Source organism: Raphanus sativus, chromosome 3, assembly GCF_000801105.2.
Source record: "Raphanus sativus cultivar WK10039 chromosome 3, ASM80110v3, whole genome shotgun sequence".
NCBI classification, from domain to species: domain Eukaryota; kingdom Viridiplantae; phylum Streptophyta; class Magnoliopsida; order Brassicales; family Brassicaceae; genus Raphanus; species Raphanus sativus.
Window position 1 is genome coordinate 13,401,485 of NC_079513.1, and position 15,854 is coordinate 13,417,338.

Sequence of the window (15,854 nt, forward strand, 5' to 3'; positions counted from 1 at the left end):
AAAAATGATATCTTTTATCTTTAGTTATTCTCTGATTCTCTTTCTTAATGTTATGCTTTAAGAATTCTCTGTTTTTGTTTTTGTAGCTTTGAAATCAAATCTCATGGCTAACTAATAATGATGTGATGTGAGTCTATCAAGCGAAAAAAATATCAATAACTATGATTCTATGAATGATGCAATTTAGATTTACAAGTTTGTTTGTTATAGTTTTGACTATTTAACAAATCTGTTTTCTTAATGTAACATAGCATTTCCTTACAATTTTTTGCTTTGACAAAAAAAATCTTTACAGATGTTTGCAAGTATATTATTAACTGTTTTGTATGCATGTTTAGTTTCATCTTTTTATATTAATTCAAAAAAAGTATTTTTCAAGAAGAATTAGTTTACAAAACAAATACATATAAAACTAAATATAGCAAATATGATATTTTTAGGTGTTAAAAATTGTGTTTAAAAATAAGTTCATCATTTTTGATTTAAAAACATAAAATTTTTATTTTTTCAATAATTTAAAACCAAACAAAATTTATACCCGTGCTTATCACGGGGTAATAATACTAGTTTTAGTATAAAACCACCAAACCGACACGTAGAAAACTCGGTAACAATAAGATTCATGAAAACGGCACGCAAGCTTTGACAAAAAATTTAAGAAGAAAAGAAGAAGAAAAAAGTCAAATAAAATATCTCCTCTCTATTGATTCTGTATCTCTGCTCAAGAAGTATCTCGATTTCGAACGGATATAGGTAGGGTTTTTGGATTCTCTTTGAGGCTGCAAGTTCTGTTCCTTTACCTGTTTGCGTGATTCTGTTTTATGCTGAACCAGAACCAGCCTTCACGCGGCTACTCCTAGTCGATTAAATGATTTGCTGGAGAGGGCTAGAGTCTCTATGCAGATGATTAGATTATTTAGCTCTTGATGAGGCCTACAGGATGCTGGCTGGATATGGGCTTTGAATCACAAATTAGAAAGATTTTTCCAACGGATGGACATGCCTCCACGTATAGTTAGACAAACACTGTTGTTCTGTGCTACTTTTCCTAGTGATATTCAGGTTGGTAGTACAACGATTCTGTGTTTACATAATTCATTTTCAAATTTGAGAAGATTAGCGTATCCAGAGACTGGCAGCTGACTTCTTCAGCAAATTATATATTTTTGGCTGTGGATAGAGTAGGTTCAAGTACAGACTTAATTGTCCAAAGGGTGGAGTTCGTTCTTGATTCTGACAAGAGATGTCATCTCGTTCCTCTTTTGGTGGTGGTAAGAACCGGCGGTGTGGTGGTCGGTTTGGAGGTGGTGACTTTAGAAAAGAAGGGTCATGCAGTAGAGGAGGAGGAGGTGCTAGCAATTACTATGGCGGTGGAGGAGGTTATGGTGCTCCTAGTGGTGTATATGGCGGAGAAACTCTTAAGTGCTTGGGGACTAAGCTTCTAGTCTAGCGTTTTGGGTATACCTCTGATTATTATTTTTCTTCCACATTCCCAAAGAGAAAGAGTGTGTATTACCCCTTACAGCTATATGAGATTTCATTCAAGAGGTGGATACATAACTAATGTTAGGTGATTTGATCCTTTGGGCTATTCTTAGGGGATGTCCTAAAAGTAACAGTCACCAAGCTTCACAGTGTTTGTGTCCAAGTTTTGATCATGTTCTTGGTTTCTTATAAAGTTATAGCGCAGCTTCACTTTTTTTTTTTCCGTAACTGATTGATATTAGAAACGGGATAGAATACATCACCGGAACAACAATAAACTTCCGAAACTAGAACCCATACAAGGGGAACTTAAGCCCAAACAAAAGGCGACTACCAACAAATTTAAAGATAACTAAGGCTAAAAGCAAGATCATAATTCTACTCCCACAAACATTAAAGATCAAAGGCTAAAGAAAAAAGTACGAGAGCCTAAAACAGCCGGATAACTTGAAAGACAAGAGAGCAAGCGACGAAAAGGACATGAAAGACCGAAACTCATCTGAACCTCCATTCACGATGAAAATCTGAAGAGCCGAACCACGCAAATTAGCATCACACCCAAGCCAGAATCCACACAAAACTGACCCCTGCACCCTAGAACCAAACGAACTGAAACACCCGGGACAAACACCTCCACGACCACATCTTCATCTAGTTGAAACAACACCGTTGCTGGCACAAGACTAACAAGAACTATTTCTGAGCCCAACAAAGCTTAGTGGGACATCTTCTCAACTTCAAACAGAAGAAACAGTTATCGAGCTCCATTGAACCCTCTCGAACCTTCTTTACCGGAACAGAGACACGGTAGAAGAAAGAGAGAGCAGCTGAAGGAAGACTAGTATAAGAAGGACCACAGGCCAAACAAAGAGACAGACGAGAACTAACTGCAGACAACGACTAGATCCACCATCTTCATAGTAGTCGCAGGAAACAAACAGAAAGCTAACCCCACATCCAGATCTATCAACAACAAAATTTTGAGATCTAGATCTGAAACTCCATAAATGACAAATCCAGATCGATAAACCGTTTTGAGAAGACACAAAGAAGACCCTGCAAGATAACTAAAGACACAAGCTAACTAAGCAAACTCCCACGGTGCCGACGACGGAGCGCCGGACACCGGAGATATTGAAACCACGGCAAACTCTCGACTTTTTTTTTTCTCTCTGCTCTCTGACTTTTTTCTTTTGTGTTAAACCTTTCACCAGCGCAGCTTCACTTAGTTTTGAAATCCATAAAAGCTCTTTTTTATTCAGTTTCTCATTAATATGCTTTGAAGACATCATAAGATTTAACCTAACGTACGGTCTGGTAATGATTTAAAGTATGATGATGAGTAGTTAAGTAACATATCTTTTATTTCAAATAGTGAAATAGACAAACCATGATCGTGTTGTAAAATATTTAACATGAAACCTGAAGGATTGATACATATAATATATATATATATATATATAATATACTAGTTAAGTGGTTGAATCATCATGCCTTTTGGTGTCCTTAGCCTCTCCTTCGTTTCCTTTTTCCTTCACATAATCCAAAACTTTCTGAGCTTCATCCAATGCAGTGTCTTTGGCTTCAACGTTCTTCTCAGTAACGTAGTCTTTTGCTTTCTCGCCATCTTTCAACGCCTCCTTTGTCTTCTCTGTCACATAATCCGAAGCTCTCTTTCTGTTCAGGTATATACATCCAGTTTCATTATTGACCAACAATTTAAGGCTAATATGTAAAGTATGAAAAGGAAGATCAGTTTATATATAAGGGCTTGTAAACCTCTGTAGCTTGAATGATATTAAAACATATCAAAATATAAGATCTTTTCTAAACACAAAGATTCCAGTGATAGAATTACAAGACTAGTTTCTCTAAAATATTTTCAGATCCATCTTTGACCAATGATCTTAAACATATATCTACAATGGCCAACATGGAATTATCATACCAAACTCTCAAATATTCGAGGTTATATGCAAACTGAAAAGAAAAAAAAAGATAATTGTATATATCATGATTCATGGTTTATGATGAATCTCTGTATCTTGAATGATATTAAAGTAGACTAAAAATACAAATTACCTCTAGAACAAAAAATTGCGATGATAAACTGAAACATTAATTTTGAATTTCCTTTTCTTTTAATGATTTTTAGGCAATAAATTTTAAAGGGAGCTACTCAAAAATATGTTATTTTCTCTAATATATATTCCAATAAAACATATAAATTAAATAAAGTTCTTTTATAAAAGTAGATCGTTTACGTATATTATATGGTTTAAATGACCGTCTTCATAACCGGCTAAAGTGTGTTATTTATCAAAACACTATCATGGATGGTTAGTAATGTTATATATATGAGAGTGAATATATAGAATTCACGAGACAAGATGTTTAAAGAAAAAAATATAGACTTACGTGGCCTCGTTGAGGTCATCAAGAATGTTCCCGTCACCTTTATCGGCGTAGATCAACGACTTCTTGCGCTGAGCGACGACGACGAGCTCAGTTTTCCGGCCAAAACCGACGGCGCCAACGCCGCTCTGCTGTGCTGCTCCGCTGGGGAAAGAAGAACAAATCCCACTGAGAACAGCTCCGGAGAATGACATCGCCATGAAGAGAGCAAAAGAAATCAAAGGAGGAGTTTAAAGAGGAACAAGAGTGAGATGATGAGTATAATCTCTTCTCGAATAGTATCATCGTTTTTATAGATAGTAGTCAACTACAATCCAAATCACGTGGCATCGTAAGATATTTTTTAAGGTATTGCTGTTAGTTACTGATGGGGAAAAAAACAGGTCGGCCATCAAAAGTTGTGGTGATATACATGTTATAGCATTTTCGGCAACATTTTTGGCAACACAAGTTGTAGATGTTAGCATTTCTGTTATTTATTTTTGCAAAAATTAAACACTGAAGAAATAATAAGAGTTGTGGTCGTTCTCGTTAAGTCACGTGTACCGTTATTGTAATAAAAAACAAAATTTACGTCGGCCAACATATTAGTTTAGGTTTGCAAACCTAAATCTACCAAAAGCATGAAACAAAAACAAACTTATATGATGCCAAGCCTAAAGGGAATCTATGAGGACACCCACTGCAAAAGAAAAATCAAAATAGTTATAAAAATATAATATATTAATTTTATATAATTTGACTATATAGTTAAAATTTAATAATTAAAAGGAAATTAAATCACTTATAGACTGATATATTTTTGATGGTATTTCATGGGATAAATCTCATGAATCTCTATTCATATTTTTTTCTCACTTTTAAATATTTAATTATTTTATTTTGTGGTAAGATATCCAATGCGAACTTCCAAATAGACATGATCTAATAGCTTAAATAAAAATCTACAAACCATATTTTAAAAGGAAAATTGTCGTTTAAATTACGAACTTTCAAATTTGGTTTAATAAAAATGAACTTTGACTTGGACCATCAAAAGTTGACAAGCCATTTTAGTCATAAACTTCAATTGACTATATCATTTTAGTCATATCGTTAGTCAACAGTTATAGTTGACTAACAGTAGGCCTAAAATGACTTTTAAAGTTAATAATTTTTTGGCCAAATAAATTATTTAACTTTTTGAATACACTAACTAGATTTTTTTTATAAAAAATATATTGAATAAATAAAAATAATTTTTATTATTTTCTTCAAATGAAAATTTAAATAATTTTCATTATATACTAAAATAGTTAGTTAACATATCATTATTTTAATAATTATTTATTAAATTTATAAAGAATATTTATGTCAGTTTTGTAACTATTCATAGAGTTTGAATTATATTTCATAATTTTATTGTCAAAGTTGATGTCTCTTTGGCAAAAATATAAATTAACGTTTTCTAAAAGATTAAATATTAAATATTGAAAATATATTTTTGATAACACTAATAATAAAAATTATTTATATACTTTATAATAAAGGTTTCCAATCCATTTTGGCAACTAGTACCATACAAATTATCCTCGAACTTTTGTATTTTCTGTTACGATAGTATGTAAAAAAGCAAAATATGTATGTGGCACATATTATATACACTGCAAGTCTCTAAGTGTTTCATTTTCATCTTGGTCCACCACCCCATCTCCATACATGGGTTCTACCACAAGTTTTAAGCACAAATATGCTGCCTTTGAGTATCATGTTTGTGGTTGTGCATAATAACAAGCCATCCCAATAAAAACATTTTTTTTTCCTTTATGCTAATAAGTTTACTTGTAACCTAGGTAGATGTATCAACAATTCCTAGAAGTTTGATGTTTCATTTCAACATGATAACCATAACATCCAAGATTTCAACATGATAACTATTGCATCTGTGTGTCTTAAATCTCTGTTGTACCAGTAAAATGCCCAGCACTCGTTATCAAGGTTGACTTCTGGGGGTGCGGGGGCCGCAGGCCCCCGCGGTACGGTATGCCTTTGGTTTAGGAAAGTTACTATTTCTATTGGGAAAGGAAATCGGGTTTTTTTGAGGCTGTATAAATATGGGTCTAAGGGTTTGTAAATTATTATCACATCATTAATAAGAAACCCTAAACGGGTATTTGCCTCAATACGTTTTCTTCTCTATTCTTCTTCTAACCTAGAGACGGCTGTTCACAACAATAACCATAGCATGCTTTGCTGCTGCTGATTTCCACGGTTGCAAGCAGTTTCGAAGATGTAAATCATCCTAGAGAGAATCTCCATTACCAAATAATTAGGAAAATTTGTACATCTTCATCATCGTCGATTATATTGATCCACCAACCAATACTAGAGAACCAGAAAACTTTTATTTACTAGAGAATCTTCTGAAAACTCAGCTGCATGTTATTTACATACAAAAATCTTTTAAACCAAAAAAGATTCATCTTTTAGTTTTTCAACGATGTTGGTGCGTTCGTGTCCCATATAATCAGTAATTCCATGCTCATGCATGTGTCCTTCCAGCAGGGATGTGCCTTGGCACAGCAAGTTGAAACAAGGGCCTAGGACCCGCATTTTTTTAAAGTTCCCATTTCTAAAAAAATATAATAAGTTTTTATAATTTTTTTATTTCACTGTTATGTATAATAAAAAGAAAATAATAATATCAATTGAACTAAAAGCCAGTTTAATTACTATTATTATGTCAATAAAAAACAAAACAAAATTAGTAAAAATATTAAAAATTAAATAGATCTATAGTTAAACAGGCTCCCCAATTTTTTTATTGTCTATGACTCAGTGGCGGAACCAGCGTCATCTTTCATAGGGATCAGTTATTAAAATAGATATGTAATATTACTGAAAAAAAATTAAGATGGGTCAAAAGTAAGGGTTCGGATTGGTGTCATGGGATCAAACTAAAGGATTTTACCAAATGTTCCAACCAATATCAACTGTACTCATTTATTTGTAGAAGGCATGTGGATCAACTGACCCCCCTCACAACCACATGGCTCCGCCACTGCTATGGCCCCCAAATTTTTTATTGTCTATGGCCCCCATACTAACAGGGACACTCCTACCTTCCAGGAGCATCACCAATAACTAAGTTCATCGTCGTTTTTGCAATCTCAACTATAGTTGGCCAATTGCCCCAAGAATACCTCCCTCGCCAGTCGCCAACCCCTTCTTCTCGAAGATATCTCTTGTTCCTTCCTTTCTCCTCGGTTCTCCGAGGATTCCTTTTAATTTGCTCCATACCCGAATACATCTTTACCACTCGCTCTTTCTTCTCCAAAACCTCTTCTTGGTTCTCTGATAAACCCTGACCGCTCCTCTTCCTCACCTCCCTCAAAACAAATGAAAACACAAAACTTGAACCACATGTAACAAGAATATGATACTCAAATAAGCATAAGATAGTTTTTTTGAGCATTTGGGCCGTAAGATTTTTGATTTAACTTTAAGGATGTAATTTGAAAATTTCCTACGGTTTAAAAAATGAGGTTTTAGAAAATAAGATTGTTATTTTTTTTGCTGTAGTTTTAAAAACTAATATAAAGTATGATTGGTGATTTTAAAGGCCGTATGTAAATGTTAAAGCTGCAACCAAAAAAAAAAAAATTGTCCAAAGGGTTGAGTTCGTCCTTGATTCTGACAAGAACAGTCATTCCATGGATCTGCTTCACGCTCAGAGAGAGAATGGCGTTTAAGGCAAGGTAAAAAATGATACTCCTCTTTTTTGTTTTCAGGGTTTTAACTTGGTCTTGTGTCATACTTCTGATGAATGTACACAGCGGGTAGGAAGCTACTGAACTTGAACTCTTATATGTCATCATTTTCAACCTGTAGTTTGTTTTCTGTTGGCTAGATTTACTAAGTTATGTTGTTATATATGCATTTTGAAGGAAAGAGAAGTGGCACTGAAGTCCTTCAAGAGCGGAAGAACACCGATTGACGTAGCAGCTCGTGGTCTCGACATTCCCCACGTGGCACATGTTGTGAACTTAGATCTACCAGATGACATGATGACCTCTGGCAAATCGGGACTTGCAACTGCCTTCTTCAACGATGGCAACACTTGCATGGCAAGACCGCTCGCTGAGCTGATGATGCAAGAAGCTAACCAGGAAGTCCCTGAAATGGCTCACACGATATGCATCTCGTTCCTTTTTTGGTGGTGGTAAGAACCGGCAGGGTGGTGGTCGGTTTGGAGGCCGTGATTTTAGAATAGAAGTAAAAAAAAACTGATCTTATTGTATCAACATGAGACATGAAGGATCGATACATATATCTACTAGTTAAGTGGTTTGAATCATCATGCCTTTGTGGCGTCCTTAGCCTCTCCTGCTTTACCCTCTACAAACTCAGCTGCTTCATTTCCTTTTGCCTTCACATAATCCAAAGCTTTCTGAGCTCCATCCACTGCAGTGTCTTTGGCTTCAACGTTCTTCTCAACAACGTAGTCTTTTGCTTTCTCTCCATCTTTTAACGCTTCCTTTGTCTTCTCCGTCACGTAATCCGAAGCTCCCTTTCTGTTTATGTATATGTATATTCAGATTCATTATTGACAAAACGGATATCTACAATGGCCAACATGGAATTATCTTACTTAATTCTCAAATATTTGAGGCAATATGTAAAACTATAAAAAAAAAAAAGAGAGATCACTTATACACTATGGTTTATGAACCTCTATATCTTGAACGATATTATAATATCATCGTTAGTAATATTAACCATTTCTAATATATATGTGTGTGAGAGTTTTTGGGCGAATATAGAGGCTCACGAGACAAGATGTTAAAAGAAAAAGCATAGACTTACGTGGCCTCGTTGACGTCATCGAGAATGTTACCGTCACCTGCGTAGATCAACGACTTCTTGCGCTGAGAGACGACGACGAGCTCAGTTTTCCGGCCAAAACCGACGGCGCCAACGCCGCTCTGCTTGGCTGCTCCGCTGGGGAAAGAAGAACAAATCCCACTGAGAACAGCTCCGGAGAATGACATCGCCATGAAGAGAGCAAAAGAAATCAAAGGAGGGGTTTAAAGAGGAACAAGAGTGAGATGAGTATAATCTCTTCTCGAATAGTATCATCGTTTTTATAGATAGTAGTCAACTACAATCCAAATTATACGTGTGGCATCCTAAGATATTTTTAATGCATTGATGTTATTTTCTTTTAACTACTGAAAAGAAAGAGAAAAAAAACAAGTCGGCCAACAAAACTTGTGGTTATACACAGTGCCGGCTCTGGGTTGGTGCCGTGCAAATGCACAAGGTCCCCATTTTTCATTAAAAATTCTTCACTGTTTTAGGGTCTTAAATTTTAACATTCGTTTAATTAAAGGATCCAATTTTTAAAATCATCAATTAACATAGGAAAAAATATTAGATAGCACAAGGCCCAGTGTTTTAAGCCACATGTGAGCATTTTGGCAACACAAGTTTTAGAGGTCAACGTTTCTGTTTTCTTTTTTTTTTCAAAATTAAACACTAAGACTGTGATTGGATAAATTATTGGCGTTAAATATTATAGTAAAAGTAAACTTTGCTGAGTTACTCTATCTTTCACCAATCAACTAAAAAGATATATTTTTTATCTTTCAAAAAAAAAAGGAAAATATGTTTTTCATCTCATTTTAGGTTTGACATTCTTACCTCAACTCGCAGTACCTACCTAAACCCGAACGAAAAAACCGAAACCGAATCTAAACTACTATACAAAATATCCGAATGGGACTTATGATCTTAGTACTTTGGAGATTGGTTATAACCTGAACCAAACCGAAATCTGAACTAGAATCTGAAAATATCAGAAATTAATTAAATATGTCACTACAAGAAAACACGCCGATATCGAGGGGTTTTTTCCTCGGTATTTCGTCGGAATACGCGTATTCCGACGAAATACCGAGGAAAATGTCCCTCGAAAAAAACTCGTCGAAATTTCATTTTCCGTCGAAATTTCCTCGAAATTTTGTGACGGAATTTCGAGGAAACATATTTCCGAGGAAATTTAGAGGACTGACCTTCGTCGAAGAGGTCCTCGGAATATTTTGAGGAACAATTCCCTCGGTATATACCGAGGATTATACCGAGGGAATGACCTACGAAAATTTTCGAGGAACCTGTCCCTCGGAAAATTCCGACGAAAGGTGTTCCTCGAAAATTTTCGAGGAAAGCTGTTCGTCGAAATTTTCCGAGGGACAGGTTCCTCGAAAATTTTCGAGGGCTGCTTTCCTCGAAAATTTTCGAGGAACCCTCCCTCGGAATATACCGAGGAACGCTTCCCTCGGTATATACCGAGGACATCTGTTCCTCGGAATATTCCGAAAATTAAATTTTTTAAAAAATTTTTTTTTTAAAAAATAATATTTAAATTTTAAATTCGTAAATATAAAATAAAATTTAAATTAAAAATATTATTTAAAATTCAAAGTCATACAAACGAAAAGAAAACATTTAGAGTTTTTGAAATAAATTAAACTACGGGGTTTGGAAGTCCGGGTCTGGCATGTTCGGGAAGTCGACGTTGGCGTTCGGGTTCATGCTCCTCATCATCGCCATCATTTGCTCGTTCAGCTTCCTCTGTGCCTCCCAGCCCGCCTCTTGACTCGCCACCATGGACTCCAGCGCAGATATGCGAGCATCCTTGTCCCTCATCTGGCTCAGAAGGACTTCTTGATCAACATAGGACGGTGGTGGTGCAGAAGCAGACGGAACCGAGGGAGACCGACGAGCCAAACCGAACAAACGGCCCTTCTTCTTTGGAACCGACTGAAAAAGAAAGTGTAAATTTAAATAATATAAAAATTATAATATAAAAAAGGATTGAACTTTAAAAAATGAACTTACCGCTTCAACGATTTGGTTGATCCGAACCCGAGGCAAGCCGGTCGATCCCGTGGAATCGTCATCCTCGGTTTGAAGCTGAGACACTTCCTGTTCCATCTGACTGTCGATAAGGGTGACCACATCCCTCACAACACCATCATCAATCTCGCCGGTCTTCTTGTTGGTATACGCCGTCTTTATTAGGCGGAGATGATCAACCGGCTCCCCCTCATTTTCTTGCGCCTTGGAAAAAACATAAATTAAACAAACATTAGTAATTAAAAGAAATGCACAAAAAAATATTAGAATCTTAAATAATATAATAAAACCGACAAGCTTACCAAGCGATCTCCCAGACTGGCTAAAGACTGAGCACCCAAGTTATGGACGTACATGCCCTTCCCCTTACGGTCGCTCTTGCGGTTGGTGGAGTTGGTGGAAGAAGTTGCTCTGACTTCGTTCTTACTCCAATGCTCACTCAACTCCCGCCAGACCGTCGGGTCCATCCCCTTTGGAACCTTTAAAAAAAAATTGTTAAATAAATAAAAAAAATATTTTAAAAAATAAAAAAATTGTATCATAAATAAAAACGAACCTTGTTTATTTCCCACTTCTTCTTCCACGAGTGCATCTGCTTCCCATAGTTGTCCATAACTTTATGGACGAAGTGGTAATAGATAAACAACGTATCATCGGCATTCCAGTTGAATTGTTGCTGAAAATAAAACACAATTAGTAGAAAATTAATATTAAAGATGAAAAAAATAAGTAAAAAATAAGTAAAAAATAGAAAACTTACCGCAAACTGTTGAAACCACATATGCTGCTTCTCGAGAGGGAAGTCGGTGAAAGTCGGATGTCCATTGTCGAGGGACGAGTACATCATACTGTTGATCCATCCGCTGATCCCGTTCCCGGATCGGTCAAACCTAATAAAAAGAATTAATTATTTTAGAATTAAATATTTTAAATGAATCAAATTTTAATGAAAAAAAAATAGATTTAATTACCATGTCTGACCCTGTCCACGTGGATACTGAGTGAGATATGGAAGATGGTCACGACCCGGCTGTCGAACAAACTCCGCAACTCTCAGAAGTGCCGGATGAGCAGGAGCATGAGAAGGAGCAGGAGTGGGTGCCACACCGGGAGCGGGAGGAGAATGAGAGGGAAATGGAGAAGGAGATGTCTGGTAGGAGCTGTACGGCGATGCGGAACCCGCAATGGAGCCGCTCCCCGAACCACCACGACCACGACGCTGTCGAGAGGGGGTATGTTCCTCTTGAGACCTTTATATAAATAAATTTTATTTAATATATACAATTATTTATTTAATTTGTTAATATATCAAAATTGTTTAATAATTACAAAAAATAGTTTTGATATATTAAAAATAGATTTAATATATAAAATAGTTTAAATATTAAAAATAGTTTAATAATTACAAAAATAGTTTTAATATATTAAAAATAGTTTTAATATATTAAAAAATAGTTTAATAAATAAAAAATAGTTTTAATATATAAAAATAGTTTTAATATATAAAAATAGTTTTAAAAATCAAAAAACGTTTTAAAAATAAAAAAAACGTTTTAAAAATCAAAAAAACGTTTTAAAAATTCAAAAAATAGTTTTAAAATCCAAAAAACGTTTTAAAAATCAAAAAAACGTTTTAAAAATCAAAAAACGTTTAAAAATTCAAAAAATAGTTTTAAAATCAAAAAAAACGTTTTAAAAAATCAAAAAACGTTTTAAAAAAATCAAAAACACAAAATAAATCAAAAAAAAAATATACCAACAATCCAAACAACAATCCAAACATGCAAATCCTAAATATTCCATTCAATCCTAGAATTTTCTATCTAACAATCTAAGTTTCGAGATCTATAAAGAGAGGAAGAGAAGAGATATGAACTTACATGGGAAGAGAGGAGAGGAAGAGAGGAGAGGAAGAGGCCGAGAGGAAGAGAGGAGAGGAGAGGAGGAGGAGAGGAGATCCGTCGAGGAAGAGGAGAGGAGAAGGAGAGGAGCCGCGAGGAAGAGAGAGGAGAGGAGAAGGAGGCGGTGAGGAAGAGAGGAAAATCGAGAAGGAGAGAAATGGGGAAGAAAAGAATGAAAACCTAATTTATGAGGGGTCCGACGGACAGGGTCCGTCGAAATTTCCTCGAATTTTTTAACATGGTCGTCGAAATTTCCTCGAAATTCTCTTGTTCGCGGCTAGGGTTTCCTGGTTAATGAAAAACAGTCCGAGGAAACCATTCCTCGAAATTTCCTCACAATATTGTGAGGAAATTTCGAGGAAATAGGGTTTGGGGTTTTGAAAACATCGATTTTTTTCCCTATGTCATTTCTTATACGAATGTAATTCATAATAATGAGGTTTCTTTGTATAGATGATCATAAATAATGAAATAACACAATTACAAAAATTATTGTAAGTATTTCCTTTAACGTTTATTAAAACGTATAAGTGTTTATCTTATGTTGTGTGGTTTTCGTCTCAATCCGCAAAACATTGTTTTCGGGTTAAAACCCTAAAGTTGGACTTTATAATCTGGCTAAGACACTTAATGAAGGTTATATACGTGTTATTCAATCCGCAAAACGTTGTTTTCGGTTTAAAACCCCCTGTTCCTCGAAATTCCGTCGAAATATTTCGACGGAATTTCGAGGAACACCAAAAAATTGGCTAGGTCCTCGAAATTCCCTCGAAATATTTCGACGGAATTTCGAGGAACACCAAAAAATTCGAGGGTATTTCGACGAAAAAAGGTGTTTTAAATCAAACTCCTAAAATTATCTTTGTCGTCGAAATTTCCTCGGAATATTTCGAGGAAATTTCGAGGATCTAGGTAATTTTTATCAAACCCCTAAACCGTTAAGGGTAATTCCGAGGAAATTTCGAGGAAACCCTAACTTCCCTCGAAATTTCCTCGAAATTAGTAAAAAAAAAAAAAAAAAAAACTACTCTGATTCCGACTCATCATCAGCAGATGAATCTGAATCTGGATCTTGGTGAAACTCTCCAATAACTGGTTCATCCTGTGCGTGAACGACGGCTTCCTCTGCGAAGTCGGTGAAATCTACTACAAGGCCAACTCCTGCTACGTCTTCTTCTGCACTTAAGTTACTGGATGTGATTGGTTGTAGTGGGTCTTCCAGCTCAGAACTCCCCTGAACTCGGCCTCTCGGGTTGAGTCTGGTAACAGTAACCCATGGATCATCTCTGTTCCTTATCCGGGGGTACTTGATATAACAAACCTGTAACATTTTAAAATTTTTTAGTACAAGTTTAAATTATTACACATGATGACCAATAACTTACCTGATCGGCCTGAGAAGCAAGAATGAAAGGATCATAATATTGCAGCTTTCGTCTCGAATTAACTGATGTAACACCAAATGCATCTGTTCTCACACCTCGATCTGGAGTGATGTCGTGCCAATCACAATAGAAAACAGTACAGCGCAATCCAAGCAGGCCTAAATACTTGATTTCCAAAATCTCATGTATGTGTCCGTAGTATACATCATCTCCCGATGCAGAACAAACGCCAGCATCATAGGTCGTACGCGAACGTTTCGTCTTTTCAGTTGTGAATGCATATCCTCGAGTACAAAATCTCGGATATGACTTCACAACATAGTTTGGTCCAACCACCATCTCGCGTATCCAATCGTCAAATGTTTCACCTCTGGCCAAACCAGCAGACACCTATTAATAGCACATATATATGAGTATAAATATGTGATAAATATTTTTTAAATTTCTATAAATATGTGATAAATGATTTTTTAATTTGTTTAAGGCACTCACATAAGTAAACATCCATCCAGCAAATTCTTTTTGCTTCATTTCTTCTAGTTCTGCCTCTGTAGCGTATCTATATTCGAACCGCTTTTCTGCCATGAAAATCCTGTGAAGACAAAAAATGTAATTAATTAAGATATAAATGTTAATTTGTTAAAATTTTGTAAGATAATAAACTTACCTCTCATATTGAAGAACATCTTCGCAGTTGGTGAGCAAATATGTTTGCAAATGACTGCGCTCCTGCTCAGTAAGTCGACGGTCCTTTGATTTTCCGCTAAGTCGTCCAACATCTGTGAAAATGTCAGGAACCGTAACATGGTATGTTGCCCGTTCGCCTCTATCATCATGCCGTGCAGGTCTTCTGTTTTTGGTCTGAACTTCTGCTGGAAAGTAGTACTCAGCAAAGTTTGAAATTTCTTCATTGATCATCTGTGCGACTATAGAACCTTCCACCCTACTTAGATTTTTCACCATCTTCTTCAAATGAAACATATACCGCTCATACAGATACATCCATCTATACTGCACAGGACCACCAAGTTCCAATTCTCTTGCCAGGTGAATAACAAGATGCTCCATAACATCAAAAAATGAGGGAGGAAATATCTTCTCAAGGTTGCACTGAATCACGGCTATGTTAGTCTTCAGATTTTCAATACCTTCAAGAGTCACTGATCTGGCGCATAAATCGCGGAAGAAAGCACTTATCCCTGCTATTGCTTCATGAACATTTCGTGGTAATAGTTCCTTGAAAGCAAACGGAAGTAAGCGTTGCATCAACACATGACAATCGTGACTTTTTAAACCAATAAACTTTCCTTCCTTTCTGTCGATACAGTTACGCAAATTAGATGCATAACCGTCTGGAAACTCCACATCGTTTGAAATCCAATCGAAGAACGCATTTTTTCCCTCTGCATCAAGTCGGTATATGGGAAAAGGAGCCCTACCATTCCCATCAACATGAAGTTCTGAACGATCACATATATCAACTAAATCCAGTCTTGACTTCAAATTATCCTTTGTTTTACCTTGAACGTTAAGGATCGTGTTCATGAGGTTGTCAAAAAAGTTCTTCTCAATATGCATGACATCTAAATTATGCCTTAGCAAATGATCCTCCCAGTATGGCAGATCCCAGAATATACTTTTTTTGTGCCAGTTATGTAGGTTTCCAACAGCATCTACCGGAAAACGCGCATGTCCACCGATGTCTGGCGTCCTTTCTGCACCAAAATCTCTTAGTTGTGTCTTCAAACTTTGCCCACTAATTTCCGCAGGT

The 15,854-nt window shown here is 35.9% G+C and overlaps 3 protein-coding genes and 1 long non-coding RNA gene across 4 annotated transcripts; 1 reads left to right on the plus strand and 3 right to left on the minus strand.

The window, feature by feature from the left end:
• The first annotated feature begins 672 nt into the window (after window positions 1-672).
• On the plus strand, window positions 673-1,700 carry LOC130509015 (uncharacterized). The gene is made up of 2 exons (XR_008943162.1): window positions 673-753; window positions 834-1,700. It is a non-coding gene; the product is annotated as an uncharacterized LOC130509015 (long non-coding RNA).
• Window positions 1,701-2,826: 1,126 nt separating this feature from the next.
• Window positions 2,827-4,235, minus strand: LOC130509014 (protein COLD-REGULATED 15B, chloroplastic-like). The gene is made up of 2 exons (XM_057004540.1): window positions 3,904-4,235; window positions 2,827-3,162 (listed from the first exon to the last, which is right to left on the minus strand). Exons 1-2 carry the CDS (start codon window positions 4,098-4,100, stop codon window positions 2,958-2,960), a joined length of 402 nt encoding a protein of 133 aa, XP_056860520.1. The 5' UTR covers window positions 4,101-4,235; the 3' UTR covers window positions 2,827-2,957.
• A 3,953-nt stretch (window positions 4,236-8,188) lies between these two features.
• LOC130509013 (protein COLD-REGULATED 15B, chloroplastic-like) lies at window positions 8,189-9,021 on the minus strand. The gene is made up of 2 exons (XM_057004539.1): window positions 8,746-9,021; window positions 8,189-8,453 (listed from the first exon to the last, which is right to left on the minus strand). The coding sequence occupies exons 1-2, from the start codon at window positions 8,934-8,936 to the stop codon at window positions 8,237-8,239; spliced, it is 408 nt and encodes a 135-aa protein (XP_056860519.1). The 5' UTR covers window positions 8,937-9,021; the 3' UTR covers window positions 8,189-8,236.
• Window positions 9,022-13,582: 4,561 nt separating this feature from the next.
• LOC130509743 (uncharacterized) lies at window positions 13,583-14,876 on the minus strand. The gene is made up of 4 exons (XM_057005924.1): window positions 14,751-14,876; window positions 14,576-14,675; window positions 14,084-14,473; window positions 13,583-14,019 (listed from the first exon to the last, which is right to left on the minus strand). Exons 2-4 carry the CDS (start codon window positions 14,666-14,668, stop codon window positions 13,723-13,725), a joined length of 780 nt encoding a protein of 259 aa, XP_056861904.1. The 5' UTR covers window positions 14,669-14,675; window positions 14,751-14,876; the 3' UTR covers window positions 13,583-13,722.
• Between the last annotated feature and the right edge of the window lie 978 nt (window positions 14,877-15,854).

What these genes read in the sequence shown, in the direction of transcription:
- LOC130509743 (XM_057005924.1), bottom strand. Translation starts at nt 14,668, where the DNA reads ATGGCAGAAAAGCGGTTCGAATATAGATACGCTACAGAGGCAGAACTA. An exon ending in CTGGATGGATGTTTACTTAT is followed by an intron (nt 14,474 to 14,575) that starts GTGAGTGCCTTA and finishes TGCTATTAATAG; the next exon opens with GTGTCTGCTGGTTTGGCCAG. An exon ending in TTGCTTCTCAGGCCGATCAG is followed by an intron (nt 14,020 to 14,083) that starts GTAAGTTATTGG and finishes AAAATGTTACAG; the next exon opens with GTTTGTTATATCAAGTACCC.
- LOC130509013 (XM_057004539.1), bottom strand. Translation starts at nt 8,936, where the DNA reads ATGGCGATGTCATTCTCCGGAGCTGTTCTCAGTGGGATTTGTTCTTCT. An exon ending in GATGACGTCAACGAGGCCAC is followed by an intron (nt 8,454 to 8,745) that starts GTAAGTCTATGC and finishes ATACATAAACAG; the next exon opens with AAAGGGAGCTTCGGATTACG.
- LOC130509014 (XM_057004540.1), bottom strand. Translation starts at nt 4,100, where the DNA reads ATGGCGATGTCATTCTCCGGAGCTGTTCTCAGTGGGATTTGTTCTTCT. An exon ending in GATGACCTCAACGAGGCCAC is followed by an intron (nt 3,163 to 3,903) that starts GTAAGTCTATAT and finishes ATACCTGAACAG; the next exon opens with AAAGAGAGCTTCGGATTATG.